We start from the raw sequence: 13,859 nt of genomic DNA, 5'->3' as shown, positions 1-13,859 counted from the left end.
TAAAGTTTTGGGGTATTGAGGTACGACAGATTGTCTCGTTTCTGAACAATGAAACTGGCATTCTTGGTCTGGCGGTCTGAAGTGAACTTGCCGGAAGCTTCTACTAGTAAAGAATTAAATGAAAGTCAGGATAATTTCCCCCTTTAAAGTGACACGCACTGGAGACCTACTTCCTGATGTCAACAATAATGAGGTCACCCATGACTTGGCACTGGGAAAACCTATTGACTTTTATGATAAAGTCCGGATCATATCACAAAATATTCAAGAAGAATATGTACATTCTCATGAGTATGTCCTGCTAAGTAAGACGGGTCCATATCAAATTTCATAAGCCTCGAGGAAAGATTGGTGTCTTGTGGATTCCAGCCATTGAAGAATGTCTGTCCCAGAGGAAATAGAGTCATGTGGGTAAGTGAAACAGAGCATGAAGGCAGCATAATGAAAACGTACATCAAGGTTTGTATTGATATTCTAAGTCTTCCTGACCTATGTTCATGGGACCACATTCTCTAAATTTATTGTTTTGATGTCCGTTCTGAACCAAAATCTATTCTTGATTTGCACGATGATACGAAATCTTTTGAAGAAGAAGAAGCATGGGGATACGAGTAAAGAGAAGGATTGTGACTTGTCTTCCTCCGAGTGAGTAAAGTAGGCCCAGAACATTTTTGGTTTATTTAGGAAATGTCCTGATGTTGACCGATCTCCCTGCCCATTACCATTACAGGTAGAAACGGGGTCCTGATTTGCCAGATTGGTTCACAACCTCTAAAAGGAGAGACAATTGTCACATCCTTAGATAGTATTTTCTTTTCTTGTCAATTGAATATGGGGCTCAACCAGATCATGCATTGAGACAACTCCTGTGCCTGATACAACCAAGTAAAGATCAGAGAGGCCCAACCTGGCTATTGAGACAACTCCTATAAATGTGGGATGTAACCTGGAGGAATCTTCTTCTTAAAGAGGCTCATAACTTGTTTTTGGGACAGTCAGGATCAGATGTCTCAAGAATAATCTGTGTTTTGAAGGAGGCTGAAGAAATGTTTGGTACATTGGTATGCTCATTGGCCTGAAGAGAGGTTACTAGTTGTGATACTTGTACTGCAGGTGTATGATGAAACTGGAGGCTGTATTTCTTGCTTCATTGGTTTTGCAAACTACCCTCAGCTGTCCTCGTAATATTTACTTGTGAATTTTTCTTTCAGGTGGTACCACCCGTTTGTCACCAGACACATAGCAGAGAGCATGCTACTGGCCAACGGTAAAGATGGCACATACCTCATCAGAAACAGCTCCAAGGCTGGGGAGTTTGTCCTATCAATTAGGTAAAGACCTCACACTGGTGCAAAAAACTGAAACTTCTTCTGGAAACCCCTCCCAAGAGACCTAAAATGGTATTGAGCAATCCAAATGTAAAAAGGGATTTGCAAGAGCATAGCTAGGACAAGACCCATGTTGTGCTTTGTCTCTTAGTCTACCTACACAGAAACATTTCCCCGATTTAGGACAGCATATAAGTTCACCTCTCTATTGAGGACAACATTTGTTGGTCCCATAGGAAATCCTTACGATGGAGAAAATTTTCTGTATGCGACAAGTCTGACGTGCCGGTTAAAGTTCAACCTGTTCAAGTGACAGATTGTTGTAGAAAAATGGTTCCGCGTTTGTTTTGGGGGTAAGGGTGGATGAATTGTGGGGATGTCTTTAGTATTGGTAGAGAGACCATGCAGAAAAAGGAACCCTATTGTCAGTTTATTGATATTCAACAGATTACAAAGCCTCTCCATACTTGTTAACTTTTGACAAGCCATCCGTCTTGATTCAGGTGCAAAGACTCGGTCAAACACTTCCCACTGGTCATAGAGGATGGATGCTACAAGTTTGGGATGGGATCTTTCTCAAGCATGCAAGATCTTGTCGAGCACTTTGCCAACCAGCCACTCATAGGATCCGAGTCAGGTAAGGGTTCCTGTACAACTACCCACAGGTGCTGAACCGAGGGAGTGTCCCTCGTCTTTGGAGAAGAATCTTTGGAATACGAAATTGGTCATGGAGGTCACAATGAAGTGCCACAAATTGGGCCAGCTCTGCTTCAATAAATGCAGCCATTCCAAATATATCACGACTTACTTTGTAGAAGGAGATTACAAGTACAAAAAGGACTATACGACGACAATATGTGTAGGCCAGCAGTAGGCCTCGGTCTCCCCGAGTAAATTTTCTCCTGAAAGCAACTAGTTTGTCTTTTCTACAGGTGTTTTAACAGTTCTAAAATATCCCTACCCAAGGAATGTGGATGAGCCTGCAGGAACCTATGATACTATAAAGGTTCATGCGGAGTTTCCGAACAGAAAGCAACTGTCCTTAGAAGAAAAACCAGACTTTACTGTAAGTAGCATGGAGTGGATGAAATGTCTCTCTCTTCCGATATTTCCCCATCCCAAGCTAACGTCCATTTGGATGGGGTCTTGCTTGCCCTCATAGGCACTATTTACAAGTAATATCATCCGGAGTACCTGCGTTATGGTCAGTCTTGTCAGAAAGTAACTGCACAAACTGCACAGGATATCAGTCAGGATCTGTGGTGTCAGTGATCGAGGCTAGCTGTTCAGACCTAGTCTCGCCAGGCACGCTATACACCAGGCACTGACCTCCCCAATACTTAACAGTCGCTAATTAGCCATCCTCGAATAACTGGGTCAGTTGCGTGCTCCTCCCCTTGAACACATTTCTCCAAAAGTGCCGAGTAAAAGGCTTTGAAGTTCAGGATGATAATGAGCGGCCATCAACATCCACAAGGAATACAGAAGACTTTGTATCTATTCCAGGTTGCTTCGAAGGAAGGATATCTCACAAAACAAGGTGCCATAGTCAAAGTAAGTTATTTTATTGAAGGCTGAGCTCTCATTTCACCTCAATATCGTACTGCTATCTCTTCCACTAAATCTTTTAATATGAGGGCAGACCACTTCACAGGATGGAATTGACTAGGATATGCTTGTAAAGTATTCCATCACTCTGCAATGGCTTGTGGTAGTTTATTTAAGAATCATCTGATCAGCTGTGCGGAGTTAGATTTGTTGCCAGCATTGGATTCGTTGTCAGACAGTAGCACTGCACACAGACAACTTAACGATTGCTACAAAAGTCACGTAACTGTGACAAGATGTCTAATGGACATCCTCAGAATATCCCTGTGTACATCCATTAATCCAACAGCAACAAGCACGTTTCACAATTTCACGTCTCTCTTTTTGCAGAATTGGAAGACGCGGTGGTTTGTGCTGCAAAAGTATGAACTAAAATACTTTAAGGAGCGAGAAAATAAGAATCCGATTAAAGTTTTAGACCTGCATGAGTGTACGGGTTGTGAAACTGTTCAGTTGTACGAAAATCGTGACAATTGCTTTCGGTAAGTAAGAGCGAATAGAGCAAGAACAAACGTTTCCAATGATTATTTGAAATGTGAGACAGGGTAGAGGAGAGATTATAATCCAACTTGAATACAGAGTTTTAATTATTCAAATTGATTCCCGATTTTGGATAAGCCACATAATAGGCTTTGGAAGTCGTTATCAGATCACAGTATTAAGTAATTTTTATTCCAGGATAGTGTTCCCACAACGCATATTCTACATCTATGCCGCCTCACAAGAGGAGATGAAGGAATGGGTGGAACTTATCACATGGAAATTGGTGAGCAGACCATATTATAAGATAAGATTCAAAGCCTTTACATTTAGTCGGACAGTCTTAGTAAATACGGTTTAACTGTGAAAATTGTTGCGTTTCATTTTCGCAAACACTGTGTCAAATATGAAAATTTCAGCTCTAATGCATAAAACCAGTGAACTTCAACAACTAACGCAGAATTTGGTTCACCGCCGATTTCAAAATGAGCTAATTCACCAACTTTTAGCTTTATGAACATATCACGGTTGATGAGCATGCGTAACAATCCACTACGATCTGAAGCTGAGAATGCTGATGAGGCGTGGTGAAACGGCCACTGCTACCAGAGGAATAATATCTGCACTTGTTGTTTCAGAATCACATCACAAAGGATTCCAATGATAGTGACAAAGACACGAAGGACACAGCAGAAAACAAGTCTTCATGACCAGAATAACATCTCTCATCTATACTTGGTATGGATATGCTTGTTTTCAACCATATGAGGACAAAAAATCGATTGATTAGGACACAAAGAGCTCCCGATGTAATGTCGAAAGGCAAAAGGGATAAGCATAATTATTGCAGGAAACTTCACAGAAGCAGTGCTAAAACCTTTGGGGAAACTGTGGCCAGTGACTGGTTCGAAACTGTGACTTGCAGAAGCTATGGAGGAACAGGAAAATCAGAAAAGCAGGTTTACACAAGAAAGGAACCAATGCATTTTTCAATATCTTTCCTGATAAATATCCCAGACCCTAGGAATAGAACCAAATTTAGAATGGACGTTTTTACATAGGTGTAATGTAAATTTTAAGAAATAAAGCAGGGGGCTTTGACTACCTCTTTCAAAGGTACCTACCATGTTCATTTTGTAGGCACTGCACACAACAAACTTGTTGCTACTTCTCCATTTGTTCATGCAATGTGATAGAAACATTTCTCCACCAGAAAAACTATATTATATTTCACGAATTCTCCACAACGTGCATGAAGCACACTTGAAGTGCTTGATTTCTTGGGACACAAAAAGTGATGAAGAGTGTTCAAACTTTACCAAAATTAAACGTTTATTATACCAATATATCAACAGCTTCCCTACATGAAATGGGGAGACATAAAAATAACTACAAATAAACCTAGTGACAAAATGAAAGAAGAAGAGCTCACTAATTCTTGTATTAGATCTACCGCTAGGCTTTTTCAGAAGATGTCCACACCCCTTTGGGCTGCTGTGCAAAAAACTACATTTACCGGACTGATTCTTTAAAGTTAGGCTTTTGTTAAATCTGATTACATTAAGTACATGTATTATATCAAAACTTTACATTATATCTTAAGTCTGTTCAGAATGCTTTCAGGGCAAATCAAGGAGCTTGAACACACACCAGTGCATCAGTATGATGCATCATATTCCGAGCTTAGATTGTACTGATGAGATTATAGGTATGATGCATCATATTCCGAGCTTAGGTTGTACTGATGAGATTATAGGTATGATGCATCATATTCCGAGCTCAGATTGTACTGATGAGATTATAGGTATGATGCACCATATTCCGAGCTCAGATTGTACTGATGAGATTATAGGTATGATGCACCATATTCCGAGCTCAGATTGTACTGATGAGATTATAGGTATGATGCACCATATTCCGAGCTTAGATTGTACTGATGAGATTATAGGTATGATGCACCATATTCCGAGCTTAGATTGTACTGATGAGATTATAGGTATGATGCATCATATTCCGAGCTTAGATTGTACTGATGAGATTATAGGTATGATGCACCATATTCCAGGCTTAGACTGTACTGATGAGATTATAGGTATGATGCATCATATTCCGAGCTTAGATTGTACTGATGAGATTATAGGTATGATGCATCATATTCCGAGCTTAGACTGTACTGATGAGATTAGAGGTATGATGCATCATATTCCGAGCTTAGATTGTACTGATGATGCACCATATTCCGAGCTTAGATATACTGATGATGCATCATATTCCGAGCTTAGATATACCCCCCCCCCCACACTTATTCTACTCCCAACTTAACAGCTATATAAATGCGAAACACATGCAATTTAGCAATAATGACATAATGACAGCACTACACAATTAAAACATTTTAAAACATTCCTTTTTTAATTAATGGCATTTGTTTTCATAAATTCTCCACAGGCTACACATAGCCAGATATCTGTTTTATAATGTGTCGTAACACTTATATAAAAGTTTCAGTAGACAGCATTTAAAATCGTTCGGAATACAATTTACTGTGAGAACCAATGAGATATATCAAAGCTGAACAGATTTCTGCACAGAAATATCGCCACATAAAGCACATCAGGCATTCAAATTCGACGTTCAAGGGACTAACGTTTTGGTGCCAAAAACATATGTTAGCCATGATGTTGAAAATGACCTCATACAATGTAAAATCCCGAGAAAGACGACATGGAGTCGCACTTCAAAACATAACAAATGAATATTCGAGGGTCAGCTGGATGAGACTAAAAGCTTTGGTGCCTTGTACCTGGGTGGCCATGCCAGGGTAAGAAAAGGATTACACACGTACAGGTGGACAGTAGCCATGATTCCATACCTACGGCAATAATGCAATAGGGCTAACACAGGTAATGGTAAGTACTTGATAATAGTACCATACAACTTCCGTTAGACGGTAATGATATCAATAATTTGAACAAACAGTTCATTAAAAAGTTACAGTTAAACAATACGAGTTCATTCTACACCTGATATGGTACCATGTTAACAACACCGCTGCTGAAAAAGCAAAACACACACCTGTACCACTAACGTCTTCTCATTTCCCAAAAAATTACAAACACGTAACACGTCACACACAAAAAATATTGTAAGTGCATTGCTAAACACTGGCACTACTTCTGAAGTTAGAAAATTATAACTTCTCAACAAAAATAGTCAGAACCATAGATTGATAGCACTGTCATATGTATCATAAACATTCAAGTCAGATGACATGGGTATAAAATTTAGATATGTCCTACCCTGAGTCTGAAATACATGTGGTGCATTCATGTAGTGCATACATGCGCATGTAGGCTTCATCTTAAAGGGGACTACAGACAGCAGCAATGGGTCAGATTAAGTTTCATGAAATCACTGATAGGTGTCTCTGCAGTAGCCTACAATGGCACTATTCATTCTGGTGCGAGGATCACTAGTGTGTGAGGATCAAGACAAACCAGGTCTCCAACTGCAAATATGAGTCATCTGGACAGAACCATCTGGTCCCCAGCTCCTGCCTATAGTCCCCCTTTAATAGAAAGGATCTATGTGACCCGCTCTACCAAAACTAGGCGCTTGTCGCATCTGAACTTGACAGGTTGATACGGACTTGTTGTTCATTTCCCTATTGTAGACCTTTTGTTGAATGTGACCAAATCAGTTTGTAATAGATTTCACAAAAGGTCTACAATAGGGAAATGAACAACAAGTCCGTATCAACCTGTCAAGTTCAGATGCGACAAGCGCCTAGTTTTGGTAGAGCGGGTCACCTATTATACTTGGTTTCAGAGTTACGGAAGAACTTGGTTTGTTCAGGTCTCAATTTCGTTGTCTAATTTCACATCTTCTGCGGGTACTTTTCGACAGCACTGGAACTTGTTGCCAATCCAGAGTTGGATGGGTTGAAGAAAGGTTATAACTGTCAGGACAAGCATGAGAATGTTGACCTGAAAAGAGCAGAACCAAGTCATAGGATGAAACAATTCATGGCCGCACATTATGCCTTGGAAATGTTTGATTAACAGCATAAGCACCATTTTTGTGTGTTGTGTATAAAAGCACCATTTTGTGTGTTGTTAGCACTATTACCCCCTCAATTCACAACCATGGCAAGGAATCAACGTTTAATTCTATTTTGTCAGCTCATACCCAGCACTCAAATAATTGACACTGACCAGGATTTCACATTAAAGGAAAGCGTCCTACACCCAGGGACCACCAAACAGGTGTTAACCTGCTGTCAACTTGCTCAAGGAAATACAGCATCGTGCAATGGTGTAAACTAGCGACCAATGCATAACAAAACTACTCAGGAGTCCTGTTAATCAAAGATAGAAGTGTTGATCACACACTTACCGTTGTCGGATCCCTTGGAGGGCCTGATGACCATATAAATAGAGGGTATTGTAGAGCTCCTAGGACACCATTGAAAGTCATCAGGATACCAAATAACTTGCCAAAATGCTCAGGTGGGAACCTGAAAAAATACCAATGGAGTATTATGGAATTGGCTAATAAGAGGGCAATTAACGTACAACCAGTAAAGGACCATCTCAAAACACAATAATAGGGAAAAGTTCTGCGCCTCGGTCTTACTTGTCGTCATCAGGAATTACAGCATCATATTAGGACAAACAAGGCTTGAAGATGTTGCTGTCAAATATATATTTGGTAAATGTATTGATTTGTGTGAAGTCAAATGTTGAGTCCTGACCAAAAGCTAAAGATATCCTTGCACCAGTCAAGAAAGCAGGCGAAGGCCACTACATATGTACAAACCAGCAGCACACAAAGACAGCACAGTCACATCTAGGCCTGCCATGTGTTCTTTTGTTCGTTATTTAGGTTTGTTTTGGCTTTGACTGAACAATGATTCAATCTGACTGGTGTGAGGTCATCTGCATGTATTGTTTAGAATGACTGTGAATGATGCAATCACACCAAAAGTGGTGTTACAAATACACAACTAACATACAGTGTGACACTTACGCCAAGACCAAGTAGGCACAGTTGAGACCATAAAGGAAGGCTCGGCATATTGTCAACATGATGAATTGAACGTATAGTAACTCAACCATAGGAACCAGCACCAGTATAGACAGTATGAGGCAAAAGATAGTACATAACATCTGCGGGACAGCAGCAGGTTGAATTCGATCAAAGTATGTCATATTATCACCTAAAAAGAGAAATTCCAGAATTTAATAAAGGGTTGGTGCAGCCGAGTGGCTAAGGTGTTGTTCTAATCGCAGAAAAATAGTGGGTTTGAAACCTGACATTTTTGCAAAAGTGATCTAAATGAAAAAAACATTCGTAACTTTTGATTGCTCACTACAACTCAACAAGCCAACAACCCCAATTGGCACCCACCCTTAGTGGCCAACAACTTACCCTCACAACAAGAAGGTAAAGATAAAAAGACTTCAAAACTTACGTTTTAATCGCCTGGTCTCCATCATGAGGATAAACCCTTCGAGTGGACCGGCTAGGATTCCACACATGAGTGCGATGGAGAAGACATTGGTCAAGGCACTGACTGGAAAAGCAAGGAGTCAGAATACAACGAAATCTGTAAAAGGAAAACTTTTAAGACAGGAATCAAGGACACCCACCCTTGGGACTGACAAAATGATGTCCAGTTGAGAGGTATCCTGATCACAGAGGTCAAATTCATTGGAAGCAACCGATTAAAGACTGTATGCAGTCTCTTTAATAGAGAGAGTCGCCTTAAAGGAGGGCAGGGCTCAAAATTCACGGTCTGGGCTGGTGGCCAACTACACCAGAATAAGCAGCGAAAAACACAGACTTACCCATGGTGAGGTCATCTTGGGTAACGATTTGCAGCCAGACATTCAATGATCCAATATAAACGAAGAAACGTAACTGGATAAACGCATGCCACATGAGGTGGATAAGGTAGAATCGGGTGAAGACGTAGTGTCGAAGTGGCTTCACTAACTTTCTCTCTTCAAGGACGACTTTGCCTATGGCAGACAAGAATTTTACGATCAAGAAAATGGCTGATAGAAGTTGAATACAGTACTACATTACTTCCACTACCATTTGAAGGAATATCATCTAAATTGCATAAGCTGAAGGTGTATGTTACTTTTCTCCACTGCCTTTACCACACAGGTTCTACCTACACGTTCAGAGTCAAAAGCCACTGTGTTGGGGTGGTCCGTGTACATCATTTACCTGCAAAATGCCTGGACAAGGGCGTCAACAAGTCCATTGAGAATATTCGATCGGCCAGTGACTGTGACTTTCTCATTTGTGAGGGGCAAAAATTGTGGAAGGCTTTGCTGAAATTGACTGTTGAGATTCCAGATGGGGCCTTTTTTAACAACGGGACAATTGAACAGTACCCCCTTCCTCTCTCTCTAAAAGTTACCTTTGTCCTCTATTAGGGCATTATCCAGCTTGCCACTCCCGACATCCACTTCTTCAGATTTGTTTTTATACAACACGACATTCTTCTCCTCTCTCACCTGGCTCCTTGGTTTGATCTTAAACTTGGGGATCAGCACGAAAGTGCTCGTCAACACTATAACTGTTGCAAACGAGGCCAGGAATATGAACAAATGAAGTCGCTGGGCACCATTTTCATATAAGACCTGAAAATCAGTTGTCAAATAAAAACTAGTTATACATGTATAAAATGTCATAAATCAAAGTCGTGCCTTTTTAAGAATGTAAAAGTAATCCTAGCAGACTGCCGTAAGTTTCCAAGCTCCTTAGCTGTGCTCCAGATCTACAGAGAACTGCTTGGCGTAAGAGCCGACATCTGTTCCCAAATGATTTCTCTGTTTATGATCACTCTTACCTTGAATATCAATAATGTAACAGACGACGTGTCGAAAGCAGAGTTGAAGATAGTTACAACCGTCAACTGAAATCGATCGAAGTAGTTACCGATCTGAAATCAACGAAAAACCTGTGAATTTCATGTATATTTTTTAAAAGTCCACACTTGATAACACCAAAGATGAAATGTTGTGATTCTACAATGCCATCCTTCTTCCAGCCATGGGGAGTATCTGCTTTTATCATCCAAGGAAAAAAGAGTTTTTGATTTGTTTGAAACATATGATTGTGCTAATATTTGCGCTGGTAATTTCAATAAAAATGTCCTTCCCTATGCAGGTAACAATCTGTGGTAAGGCTTACCTGTAAGTTCGTCACCAAGAACATTATACCGCCGACACCAAAGCAAATCAAGCCGGGGAATATTAGGACTGGGATTTCTGAAAGAGGCAGGATATATGTACAATTACATGAATAATGGCAGTGAGCTTTGTTGAGGAGAGCGCAAATGTATACTCGAAACTTTCATGATGTTTAACACAATAAGAGGGCGTCACACTCACCAGCTGATGCAAAGCCCATCATGAGACTCCCAGTGACAAAGAGGGACCTGAAAGCAACCACAATGATAGCGAGTAAGGCTTTAGCGACATTACTGATATAGGAGAGGTTAGTTTTTGATCCGAAAATGAGGTGATTCATTCTCTGCTCAACATCAACAAGTCAAGTTGATTGCTTTGTATTACTGTTTCACAGCATAACAGACTCATTCTGTCAGTTTCATTGCAATTTTGACAAAAGGCAACGCGATATTTGTCATCAAATGCCACCTCGTTTTCAAATCAGAATATTTTAGATCTATTTGAGATCCAACTGATCATTTCTTGGCTATGGAGAGCATGCAGCAACATGTCGGAAAGGGTTTTGAGCAAGCAGACCTTTCCAAAATGCAAGATTCATGATCAGTAGCTTTGTTTTAGTGGTAGCAGTTCGTCAGTGGATGAGTTAGAACTAGTATCTAATGTACCGGTAACAGTGATGTTAACATTGGTTTCATTAGCTGAAGAGCAAAAGCAGGATAATAATCATCAGAAACATCTTACAGTGCTAGAAGTCTTGAGATTCGCAGGCCATAGGAATCAAAAAGCCATCCTACAAATAGCGTTGATCCCTCAAGGGCAAAGTTAGCTATGGTAAATGCCAGATTCAAACGATTATCCTGCTCTTGGCACATAGGATAGCGGTGTTGTGGAAGAGGGGCAGGGGTTGAATTCAGGTTTGTCACAATCCTAACACTCAGAGTAATATTTGTTGAATTGCCTGCAATATAAGAAACATCACCGATAATTTTCAAACCAACACAATGGAGAATAACTTTGACTGAGATTTTTTAGGCAGAATACAGTAAACAGGATTGGATATGATCTAAAAACCCCAATATGGACTTTTACCCGAAACCCTGTACATTACTAGTAACAATACATACCGAGAGCTGAACTTTCACACAAATGGCTGAACACCCCATCCTCTTTGAACACAAAGACAATAGCAGCCCATCCATAGATACAGCCAGCGAGGAGGAGACACTCAATCAAGCCGAAGATGAACGCAACAAGTCGTTTGATCTTTTCCTTCGGAGTCATCATTTTCTCTGCTGCAGTTGATTAGAAACAGTCAGATTGGAAATCCTGGGGGTCTTAAAGAAAGAGATAATGACAAGTTGCTGGTACAATCTGTTTGCAAATTCCATGTATGTACCGGTACCGGCAACCTAGAACATGTAATAAAAATGGATCATCATGAGGTTTTGAAAGAAACCAGTTTTGAACCCACCTTGCACTGAAGGTCAATGAACAGATATGGGGATAGGTCTACATATTTGTAGTGAGCGTAGTCTCTGCATGACTTAACAGTCAGCATGGCCAAGAACCAGCGATGCAAATGACCTGTTTTCATATTAGAAGCAGGTGAAATGACCTGTTGAGTGTTATCATCCGATAATACATGACTTTTCCATTCATCTTTTGCAAAGCTTTATGCCATTTGATTAGTACTAATAGTAGGGCCTAAGCTATGTTTAATCAGGCCTTCCATCACATCATGGCATTTTGATAACCCCGACAACGATTATGGAAACAAACATACTGGAGTAAAAAGCCGCCCATTCCTTTAAAATGCTTGACCTGGATACCTTCTTGGCTTAGCCTAGCCTATACCGGAAGTAGGCCCCTAGGCCTAGGCCTCTAGAATAGTAGGCCTACAGAATAGTAGGCCTATAATAATTAATAATGGCCTTGACCGCGTAGTGCATATTAAATGACGTAAAATGTATGCGCAACAATACACAAAACAGAGTCGAGAGTGTATGCTCGATTACCGTAACGACTAAAGCTTTACAGTACGTGTCCTTTCGTTATATCATCCCACGCTGAATGAACGATCGAAAATTGTGTGTGATAAGTACATGAAGCAATGACCGTTTTGTTTTTCAGGTCAGTGCTGCCATCTATTTTTTCCTAATGAAACTGGATTTTCCCGCCACAGCAAGTTTAAAGCTGAACGAAGTTCAAATACTATGGTCGTGTCTCAATTTAGAATTTGTTTTAGTTATTGTTCCTTGAGTTCTCACGGCGCATGCACAGAACATTTTTTTTTCATCAGTGCGACTATACTCTGACAGGAGCAAGGTCACTGGGTCATCATAGCGTTACATGTAGATTCAGCACTAAATATCCATGTACAAACTTGAATAGTTAGGCCGTACTGTGACATGTGACAGACCCATATTGGCGACTTTATGAAACTCTATCTTGCCTATGCACACAAAAAACTTATTTCATTACCATAGTTACTAAAATTAAAAGAACCTGTTTGGCTTTGAGGTGAGACCATTAAAAACCAAACTTCAATGAAGTACCACCAGTGGTTCGCCCTCCAGAGCCCCCAAATGATGCAGACATATCATTTACGAATGGACCATGGTGGCCCGATTTCTTCATAGTGTATATGTAGTTTTGGGACAATTTCCAGATTACAAATTACAAATTAGAAAAAAACGGCTTCATTGTAGCCCTTTGTCAAACACAAACAGTGTAAAGCGGTGCAAGACAGATGGTGCTAAAAAGTAGTCTTACAAACACTGATCACTAGTGTCAACCAAGATGTCTGACACCAAAGACTGTAGTGTTCATGGTGTTATGTGAACCCTCATCACACCTTAGTTTTTACCAGGTCATGCATTCCCTAGGTTTCCTTTAAATAAACCCTTTCGTCATGACTTGTGTCACCAAGCACTGATATCGGTCATGATCCGAATAAGAATTCGTTCGATTCGGATCATCCACAGATACCAACCTTCGGTGATGAGGGAGCCTTCCCACGTTGAGGCCGTAGATCTTGACCTGCAGTGTGCCGATGGAAGGTCGTATTGAAACTGAAGCCCGCAAGCGAGTGTCCTGGGTCAGGGCACACCCCTTCCTTTTAAGCATCAACTGTTGCGCATGCGTCGTTGAACAGGAAGACCCTGATATAAACGAGCATCTGTGACCCAGGCCTATTGTCCCGGCGATTCCCAAATGGCAACAACGATCCTGGATG

The 13,859-nt window shown here is 40.6% G+C and overlaps 2 protein-coding genes across 7 annotated transcripts; one reads left to right on the top strand and one right to left on the bottom strand.

The window, feature by feature from the left end:
• The first annotated feature begins 168 nt into the window (after nt 1-168).
• On the top strand, nt 169-4,652 carry LOC135485406 (dual adapter for phosphotyrosine and 3-phosphotyrosine and 3-phosphoinositide-like). 2 transcript variants are annotated; one of them, XM_064767411.1, is made up of 8 exons: nt 169-411; nt 1,212-1,331; nt 1,832-1,965; nt 2,261-2,394; nt 2,835-2,882; nt 3,267-3,418; nt 3,615-3,702; nt 4,055-4,652. In XM_064767411.1, exons 1-8 carry the CDS (start codon nt 380-382, stop codon nt 4,124-4,126), a joined length of 780 nt encoding a protein of 259 aa, XP_064623481.1. In that variant the 5' UTR covers nt 169-379; the 3' UTR covers nt 4,127-4,652. The 2 variants fall into 2 exon arrangements, with proteins under 2 accessions (XP_064623481.1, XP_064623473.1); XM_064767403.1 differs by lacking the exon at nt 169-411 and adding an exon at nt 476-645.
• A 71-nt stretch (nt 4,653-4,723) lies between these two features.
• LOC135485380 (equilibrative nucleobase transporter 1-like) lies at nt 4,724-12,742 on the bottom strand. 5 transcript variants are annotated; one of them, XM_064767389.1, is made up of 13 exons: nt 12,640-12,742; nt 11,749-11,916; nt 11,366-11,582; nt 10,826-10,872; nt 10,626-10,702; nt 10,282-10,374; nt 9,850-10,072; nt 9,266-9,439; nt 8,890-8,991; nt 8,445-8,634; nt 7,812-7,932; nt 7,226-7,402; nt 4,724-7,000 (listed from the first exon to the last, which is right to left on the bottom strand). In XM_064767389.1, exons 2-12 carry the CDS (start codon nt 11,906-11,908, stop codon nt 7,268-7,270), a joined length of 1,539 nt encoding a protein of 512 aa, XP_064623459.1. In that variant the 5' UTR covers nt 11,909-11,916; nt 12,640-12,742; the 3' UTR covers nt 4,724-7,000; nt 7,226-7,267. The 5 variants fall into 5 exon arrangements, with proteins under 5 accessions (XP_064623459.1, XP_064623427.1, XP_064623443.1 ...); XM_064767357.1 differs by having other exon boundaries at nt 11,749-11,958; nt 12,640-12,658; XM_064767373.1 differs by lacking the exon at nt 12,640-12,742 and adding an exon at nt 12,408-12,505 and having other exon boundaries at nt 11,749-11,958.
• Between the last annotated feature and the right edge of the window lie 1,117 nt (nt 12,743-13,859).

The sequence above is a fragment of the Lineus longissimus genome, chromosome 1 (genome assembly GCF_910592395.1).
Source record: "Lineus longissimus chromosome 1, tnLinLong1.2, whole genome shotgun sequence".
Taxonomy (NCBI): Eukaryota; Metazoa; Nemertea; class Pilidiophora; order Heteronemertea; family Lineidae; genus Lineus; species Lineus longissimus.
Note: the sequence above shows the minus strand (reverse complement) of the source record. Positions and strands in the feature narration are given on the sequence as shown.